Source organism: Plasmodium vivax, chromosome 12 (genome assembly GCF_000002415.2).
Source record: "Plasmodium vivax chromosome 12, whole genome shotgun sequence".
Taxonomy (NCBI): domain Eukaryota; phylum Apicomplexa; class Aconoidasida; order Haemosporida; family Plasmodiidae; genus Plasmodium; species Plasmodium vivax.
In genome coordinates, this window is record NC_009917.1 from 1783636 (window position 1) to 1793042 (window position 9407).

General features: G+C 40.0%; 1 protein-coding gene across 1 annotated transcript, besides 3 other annotated features; it reads left to right on the top strand.

Annotated features, from left to right (window-relative positions):
* The first annotated feature begins 267 nt into the window (after nt 1–267).
* Nucleotides 268–293: a microsatellite.
* A 1082-nt stretch (nt 294–1375) lies between these two features.
* Nucleotides 1376–7479, top strand: PVX_117335 (hypothetical protein, conserved; the record flags this gene model as incomplete). Its single annotated transcript, XM_001615712.1, has 22 exons — nt 1376–1382; nt 1610–1728; nt 1862–1994; nt 2156–2297; nt 2478–2556; nt 2688–2867; nt 3013–3065; nt 3177–3235; nt 3348–3578; nt 3697–3769; nt 3994–4087; nt 4367–4582; nt 4815–4885; nt 4995–5065; nt 5182–5279; nt 5440–5516; nt 5618–5696; nt 5852–6002; nt 6292–6452; nt 6679–6732; nt 6897–6976; nt 7434–7479. The coding sequence occupies 22 exons, from the start codon at nt 1376–1378 to the stop codon at nt 7477–7479; spliced, it is 2274 nt and encodes a 757-aa protein (XP_001615762.1).
* Nucleotides 1849–1904: a microsatellite.
* Nucleotides 6703–6732: a microsatellite.
* Nucleotides 7480–9407: the final 1928 nt, after the last annotated feature.

Genomic DNA, 9407 nt, shown 5'->3' on the forward strand with positions numbered 1-9407 from the left:
CGGTGGGGGGTGCGAGAAGCTGCTATCCATGCCGGGTTGACACTCCGCCAACGTCTCGCGCGCACCAACTTTACAACGGTGTGCGTTCCCTTGCGCATTTGCAGCGGTGCAGACATTTAGGCGAATAGGCTAATACACTTCGGTGTTTCTACGTCTACGTCTACATTACCCCGTCCCCTCCAGTGGGTGTGTTTTCCCCCATTTTCAACACACCCCAGTGGAGTAAACCAGGGTCCCCCACACACATACATATACACAGATACATACACACACAAACACCTCTCTGCTCATATGCACCTTTTATTGTCTTACTTGAAAGTACTCGGGTTCAATCTACTTCGTTTTGCGATTTCCGTTTATGCATTTAGCTAGTAGCCTTTTTTTTTTTTCCTTAAAACGATGGTACACTCTTTCGTGCTAATCACTATTATTGCGTTACTTTTACGTTTTAGAAAGCGATGCCATTAAGTTATCTAAGCCGCGGATATACATTGGTGTATACACGGGGGGATGTGTGTTTTCGCTCTTCATTTAGGCAGCCCTTTTGAGGAACTCTCCCTTTTTTTTTTTTTTTTTTTTTTGCGTTTGTCCAGAGTGATAAAAGACAAAGGGGGAAAAAAACATTTTCCTATTTCTCTACTTCACTATTGCTCTATTTCACTATTTCTCTATTGCTCAATTTTTTTTTTTTTTTTCTTAAAAATTGTGCCATTATAAAAAGGCTGCCTCAGTGGAAACGCAGGTGAGGATAGACTTAGCGAAAGAGAGAGCGCCAAAAAAAAGGCGATAAAATGAATAAGCTGCCAATCGTCACTACTGTTGCTGGCACTATCGCTTTTTATATTATTCCTTTTTCGCATATGAAGAAGCAGCAATGAGGACGCGAGCGCATAAGCGAAGTACCAAGTGATACATCTACGCGCTGTTTTGTTAGAGAAGTGGCGATAAGTAGACAGGCGTTTTTCTCAGCACGCATATGTAAGGGCCCGTCCGTGAATACGCGCCTATCTGCCCATACCCATATGTTATAAAAGGTGTGTACTCATTTGTTGCCCCTTTTTCTACTGCGCTGTGCTCCCTCATAAACACCCCCTTGTGGGAACACGCTTATCGCTAGTGCACAACTTTGCATGCGAGATGGGCGTGGCGGTGTGCCGACAAGTCTCTTGCAGAGCGATGTCCCCGCAGACACGAATAACGAGTTGCATAAGCGCGAAAAAAAAAGATAATAAAATAACAAAATAGAAACGTAGCAAAGTAGCCAAACAAACGTATGCGCTTCGTTTTTTTCCTTTTAAATTGTTTTCCTCAGATCGGCCGGAAATTTTGCGTAGAAGAGACAAGTCTGTTTGTGGAAAATCGGGGAGAATAAAAAATGGAAAGTAAAATGAACCATGTTGTGTTGTGTACCACGTTGTTTTGTGTGCCACGTTGTTTTGTGTACCGTGCTGTTCGCCCCTCTAGCACTGCCTCGCATTTATTCCCTCCCCCCCAAGGGCGCACACGCGCATTCTAATTTCGCTCGAAAACACACACGACTCTATTCATTCACTCGCACAATCGTTCGATCGTTCGATCGTCGTTCCTTTTTTTTCCCCCCTTCATGTAGTACCACGGGAAGTTATAAAATGGTTGCAGTACTTAAATCTGCCTTATTCCTTTAGAAACATTAAAAACGCTAGCAATGGGGTAATCGTCGCGGAAATTCTGAACATATACCTGCCCCAGGTACGTCGCACTTGCTCTTCGTTTTGGCTAGACTCGTCATTTTGGCTGCCCCTTTTTCCTGCAATTTTTTCTGCCCCTTTTTAAAGATGCTCCCCCACTACATTCCCTCTTCTCCTTTTCTTCCCCTTGAAAGACCATCAACATGAACAGCTTGGAAAATGGCTTTGGAAAAGAAATAAAAAAAAAAAACTGGCAAGTCATAAAGCGAACATTAACAAGCTTAGGCATATCCTTCGACGAAACGGCTGTTATTAATTCGGACAAAAGTGAGGAACCGCACAGTGGGTTGTGGCTCGACCGTGGCGTGAACATAACTTTTGTGCAAAAAAAACGCATAAAAGGAGGGGAAGCGACTATGTGTGCATCTCTCCCACGAGACCGCAGCCTGCTCCCCCAGATGTTCTCACACCAACCTTTTCCTCTGCAGATGCCATAATAAATTTGTTCGTTCAATTGTACGAACATTTCAATGGGAAAAAAATAAAAAACGAGCTCTACTGCAGTAAGGAGGAAGGTAGCGAGTTGTCTGTTCCGTCTTTTGCCAGGTCTACCATAACGCAGAAAGTCCGGTGAGTATATTCCCCTGCGTTCTCGCTAGTTTTAGCATCCGAGATGGTTTAACCTGTGAAGGGAGCTTTGCCAAAACGTACACGTTCGTTTACTCTCGTGTTTTGGAGAGCCTACCCTCGCGCCTACCTCCGTGCCTGCATATCCTTATCCACCCCCCCACGCACATTTACACTCCTTAGCGAAAGCAACGTGCACGACATTGTCGACGAAGAGAAAAAAATGATGAGCACCTACGAAATAATAAAGAGGGAGGAATATGTAATGAGCCCCGAGTTTCGCTTATTGTTCTGAACGTGCACATATATGTGTGTACCTCCATGTGTAGGTGCATACGCATGTGCAGACGCGCCGCTTTGCCGCTTAACTCTAATGAATGCTCTCCCTGCCAGCAAAACGCAATGATGAGAACGCGGCAAAAGGAAGAAAAAGAAAACAGCAACAAAATAAAACAGAAGGGGAAACAAACGGGGCTAAATGAGACGTCGATCTTCGAGGGGCTCGAAAAAAGCAGCAGCATCATAACCATAAATGATATTAGCAACTACATGGATTACACGGACATCAAAACGGTGAGTTTCCCCCTCCGGTGTGACCCCCTCTTCGGTGAAATGGCTGCCAAAGTGGTTTATATGAACAGGCCTTAGAAGGTAAAGCGCACAAAAGAAATAATCCCCCCGGTTAATATGCCCCCCGGTAAATGTGCCCCTCTGTCAGCTTGACTCATTCATCAAAGACAAGAACAACTTGAAATCAACGGCGTTTATGAAGTAATGGAGAGGAGATACACACGTCGACGTAATTGCACACATGTGTGATTGCTTGTGTGCGCTCGTCTACCCCCCTGATGGTGCATTCGTTTTACCGGCACACTTTTTCAGAAGCATGAAAGTGACCAACGAGGGTGAATGCCAACAGGTACACCAAAAGGGATACACAGGTAGGATTCCTCTGAACCATGTGGAGAAGGGGAGGCGTCCCTGGAGATGTGCGCAGCACAGTAGGCACCGAGTAGTGCCCAATGGTACCCCCACATGTGTGCCCTTTTTCAGACGAAAATGTAGAGGACATCATAGCGGAGGTTTTAGCGGAAAGCTTATCCGACTACAAGATGGAGGAGGACGACGAAAGGGACGGCAAAAGGGACGACAAAAATGTGCCTCTACTCCCCGCTAACACGAAGAAGGGGGGCTACAAATTCGCCACCTTTGAGCCATCCGATGAGGAATGTGCAAATAATTTGTACGAAAAGTTCTACGCCGTGTGCGCCTTTCAAAAGCAAGGTAACGCTTCTGTCTAGTTGCTTCTCGAAGTAGGCCTGAAAAGGGCCATTTTAAAAGGCTTAACAAACCGCGTCGTATTAAAAGTGCCAAACCTTTTTCTCTCTCCCTCTTCTCCCAGAATTGGTAGACAAAATACTAGACCAGCTGACGCTCTACAATGAGAACTTCCACCTAATCCTGTCCTTGAGGGGGTACCAGTTTTTCCACCTGTGGAAGTTGTTCCACCCTGGTATGTAAAGAAAGAGGGTAGAACAAACAAAAAGGGGGGATAACTTGTCTTTACTTGCAATGCCCTCTTTTTAACGAGCGAATGTCTATATGTAGAAACGCGTTTACCTCTGCTACCTCCTGTGCTAATCCACCACCCCTTTATTGCCCCTTCTGAAATGGCCCTACCTTTCCAAGTCCTCTCTAGCGCAAAGTGCGACTGCGGAGTTTTTACCTCCATTATGAATTATCTGAAGCAGCTCTTGGGTTACCTCAAAATAAATGACACGACGACGAGTGAAGTAAGTGGCGGAGTTTTTCACTCATGTAGGGGGTATGCCTATGTGGGGTTACATTTAAACGTCTATGCCTGCGCAAGGGGAGGTAGCTCTTTTGGGACAGCGTAGCCATGTGGAAGACAACAGTGGCGTTCTGCAAGAATTCCCCACTGTGCTTTACTCCTTTTTTTGCAAACAAATGAAGAGCCTCCCCTCAACGAGGATAAAAAAAAAAAAAAAAATTATAATAAAATAATAAAAAAAAAAACGGCTTTCCCTTACAATGAGTATTCTTTTCTGTAGATAATTTGCAACATAATACTGAAAGGCATGTTCGTGCTAGACACCGGGGGGAATAAGAACATCCGAAGTTTCTGCGAACTGCTAATTTTGTTAATCCAAAACGATAGGCATTCCCTGATGAACATCTTGAGGGTGATCAAGGATACCATGTCGTTGGATTTCTTTTACCTTTTTTTGTTGACCCTGTTGAGAAGCCAGGCCAATTCGTTCATACGCGTAAGGAGGGCGAAGTTAGATGGCGCATGGTGGGCGCGTGGTGGGCGCGTGGTGGGCGCACGGGTTGTCTATCCGTCCACCTAGTTTTCTATTTTTCCATTATATTATTATTATTTTGATTATTATTATTTTGATTATTATTATTTTGATTATTATTATTTTGATTATTATTATTTTGATTATTATTATTTTATTTCTACGTGGCGGCCTTTGCCTCCCCCCGCAAACGCAGCAGAAGGACGTGAAAGACATCTACCTCTACTACCTCTTCGCTGGACTGCACACAAGCAGAGAGAACATCATGTAAGAGGATGTTTTACGCAGCGGGGTACATGCGCTCGTTGTGCCTGTTGTTCCTTTGGCACTCCGAGACAATTTTGTTTTTCTCCTTTTGTTTCTCCGCATCGAGCAGGTTATACAGCTTGGAAATGCTAAACATGCTTAGTCTGTTGGATGTCTATCCGGAGATAGTTCACCTGGCGGGTACGCCCATAGAACAGAGTCATCTACCGCACCCATGTGTGCGGATACACCTGCCCACGCAATTTTTCAACCTCACAATTTTGGCATATGCTCTCTGTTTTGCCTCCTCCTCGTAGGTCTACTGCAAAACATACTAGAAATAAACAACCGAAGTTACGATACCTATCTGTTCACCATTAGCTGCAATGTGGTGTGCAAAATGAAGGAGAACCAGGTAACGCAGCGGGGCCTCACCCCTACGATAATGCGCATAAAAAATACGTACAAATGGCGCTGAAATGGACACCCCCATGCGCACTAAAAGGGGGGCAGAGCAATATACATATGTACATATATGGTGGCGAATGCCCAACCTGTGTCTTGACCGCTTACAGAAGGAAGACCCCTACAGCGCAGAACTGGCGCAGTTGGTGGGAATTTGCCTCGAAGTTTTGAGACGCACCAAAGCGAAGTAAAACGAGTGGCGGAAAAAAAAAAGTCAAGCGCAAGATGAAAACCGCACAAGAAAAACATAAAAAATTTTGTACACTAATTTTCCCTCCATTTTTGCAGGAAGTTGTTGTACTTTTTTTTCCTGTACTCCCATAAGATACTCAGCATGAATGACGGTTTTTTCGATCTTTATTTGAAGGTAATTTTGCGCACGTAGGGGAAGAATAGAACGAATTGCACGAGCGCAGTACTGATGGGTTACCCCATGCATGAGCGCTTGCCTCCGCACTGCAGGCAGCCATTCACTTGTGCAACCCCACTTCCCCCTCCATATAACCAAACGGAACTGCGCAGCGATACAACGAGTTGAGCGACGAGGAACAGAAAGTTCTGCTCAGCAACAACATTTTCGAAGCGTCATTTAGGCAAGCATGCAGCTGTAAATTTGTTAAGAAGCATTTTTCGAATATCTTTTGCGAGAACTTGAACATGCTAAGCGAAGAAAGTAACATGTCCCTTTTCCACTTGTTACTAACAAAGGTGGGATGAGGAAAAATTCCTTTAACGTATCTTTTACGAAGAATGAGTTTTAGTTTTTACTTTTTTTGCAATTTTTACGATTCTACAATTTTTTCGATTTTTTGGAAAATTAAGGGAAAGTGGAAAACTGGGCCGTTTTTGAGAATATTAAAAAATTACATCATATACACCAGTAAGTGAAAAAAAAAAAAAAAAAATGGCGAAAAGATAATCCGTTTGGCCTCTTCCATTTCCCCCTTTTGTCATTCTTAAAGTGTTCATTTGCATGCTTAAGAAATACCCTTTTGTGAATCTCCTATTTTTAGAAAATCTGGAAATGCTCGCATATTTGAAAATATACGAGAAGATTTATGAATATACAATTCGAAATATATTTTTGGAGAATTCCCCGGATTTCGACTCATCGAAGGAGATAGTAATAAGAATAGCACCCCCTTCTACTATTGCTGCTTCCCTTTTGTTCGTCTACGAATAGGCTTGTTTTTTTTTTTTGCGTGTATTCCTATGTAAAATCCCCAATATGCATATGCATGCTTGCATGTGCATTTTTGCACGAAGATGAAAGGGGGTAAAAAACTGCATGCAGAAGAAGGGACGCTGCCCTCTTGCTAAGTATATTCCTTCTCTTATCTTTTGCGCAGCTAAATTTTTTCTGGTTCTCGACGAACGATGAATTAAAGGCTCAGTCATTCGAGGTGAAAAGAGAAAAAGGGAAAAAAAGGGGGGAAAAGAGCGTTCACTGGGATGAAAGTGCATTCCAGATACAAATTTGCCATTAAAAAAGGGAAGACTCGTATACACTGCTTTATTTTATTTTACTTAATTTTGTTTAACTCTATTTTGTGCTTGCCCTGTGCAGATTTCCCTGAGCCACTTTGAAAAATTATTTTTAGAGAACAAGCATAACTTGGGTCCACATACAAAAGAGTATCTTGCGCAGTTGGAGAAAGGTGAGCCATGCAAAAAAAAAAAAAAAAAAAATCCCAAATTTTAAGCCTTCATTTTGAGAGTAAAAATGGGGCAATACAATGTTTCACACAAAATAATTGCATAACGAAATTGTGTGAAATTACAATTTCTGCAGATGCCTACTTGAGAAAATTTGTGCATTGAAAGGAGGACATTTTTTTTTTTTTTTTTTTCCCCTCGAAATGGCTCAAAATGGCGAAAATGGAGCAAAATAGTGAAAAAAAAAAATTTATATCTTAAAAGAGCAATTATAAACATTGAATTTAGCATGCTAAACGGATCAACTGGAAAAATCGCGTAAAAAATTACGCAAATGGGAGAAAAAAAAATTTTCACCGTTAAAGTGATAAAAACGGAGTACTAAAAATTCATTGTTTTTTTTAGCCCTATTTTATTTAGTCCCTTTTTTTTTCCCCTTTTTTTTTAGCCCCCTTTTTATTTATCCCTTTTTCGTATCCGACGTGCTCAGATGATACTTACGCGCGAAAAGGGGCATACATGCTCGATCGATAATTTATTATGTACATGCGTATGTATACAAGCATGGGAAAGCAACACATGCAACCGTGCAAAGGCGTCGAAATATGCATCCTTGCCTCCCGCCCCCGAAATAAATATCCGAAAAATTCTTTACAAGTGCACTGTTGATAAAGCAGGTCAAGCCTAACTTTTTTTTTTTTTTTTTTTCGAAATGGGTTAAAAAGAAAAAAATACATTATTGTGAGTAGCAAATACACTGAAAAAAGGTTAATTATTGAAAAACATTTTTTTTTTTCTCAAAATGGTAGTTTCCATTTCGGTCCCTCTGCATGTTTTATATATGTGACAAATTTTGCGTATGCAAGGAGGGGAATTATCAGTATGCAAAAAATAGTGCAGTAAAATTAATGCAACAATAATTTCCTCGTTCAGTGAAAAATTTCCATTTTTTGGCCTCAAAATTGAGTACATGCAATTATCCATCGAAATGGTGAAAAAAAAAAGCTGTTTTAAAAAAAGAATGAGAAAACTATTCCCCATTTGGTAAAAAAAAAAAAAAAAAAAAAAAAAAGGAACAACCTTTAGACGCTTTTGAAAATGGGTATATGTCATAATACAGGGGAAATCGAAGCAATGCATAAATAAATGCGTAATTCATTTAAGCCACCAGTATATATTTGAAGGGTTACTTTTCCTTACGGGGCTGGTACATTTTTGTTTTATTTTCCAAAATTGTACATGAAAAGACCTAAGTTTTTTAAGGGATACATTGAATTTTTGGAATGGCTTCCCATTTGCTATATTATAAAGGACAAAATGGGCTTGAATAGTTGGAAGTTGGGAATTTTCTCCTTTCTTTTTTAATTTACATTTTTTGGTAATTTTCGAAAAAGCAAAACGAAACGAAGCGGGTAGTGCACAAATAAATTTACGCAATAGTTTTACAGTGCTATAATGGGAAATGTCGCATGGTATGCTCTTTTTTTGCCGTTTTTTTCGCGTTTTTTTTTTTTTTTTTAATTCTACATATATCAAATTATGATGGTGGTCTATTTTGGCAAAATTAAAATTGGTTCACATGTTCCATGCGTTAAAATGAAACGTTTTAATTCCTTTTTTTTTGGCAAAACGGGTATTCATGAAATGTTGGAAGAAGGAAAAAAAAAATTGCTTCCCATTTACCAGTTGTCACATTTTATGCGTATAAAAAACGCGGTTTTACTTTGCCTAATTTACCCTACCATTTTTTTTAATTTTAAAAATCAAAATTCGCCAGCACTGGTTGCCATTTTTTTTGGCTTTTAGAAGCGATAAAATTTTTTTTTATACTTAAGTGCACTTGGCAAAAAAAACGAAAAATATATTTACATGTAAAATATGCATGGCAGCAAATACGCGTTTGAGTAATGGGTACACTGTTTAGTTTATATGCAGAATTGCCCGTCCACGGCGAAAACGCATAATGAACGAATTTTCTATGCGTGTTGAAAAAATCCGGTTTGAAAATTTAAATATAAAAAAGAATTATTGAAAATGCGTGTTTCCAAGAAAAAAAAAAAAAAAAATTATATACATATTTTGTATATACGTATATATATATATATGTTCATATTTGTTCATTCATTCGTTCATTCGTTCATTTGTTCAATTTTTCGCGAAATGCTTTGATATAAAAAAAAACAAAAAAAGGATTTTTCGTTTAACTAAGCCCCCATGCATGGTTATTCATGTACATATTATACATATATTTTTTTTTTTTTCCATAACGGATGAGTAATGTAAATGGTTTTTTAAATTGTATGCGTTGCGATTATTTACCGTATACATTGTACATATATAGGTAATTATATGCATGAGATGTTTGCATGTTTGTTGTTTCTGATGTTTCTGATGTTTTTGATGTTTCATGTTTGATGTTTGC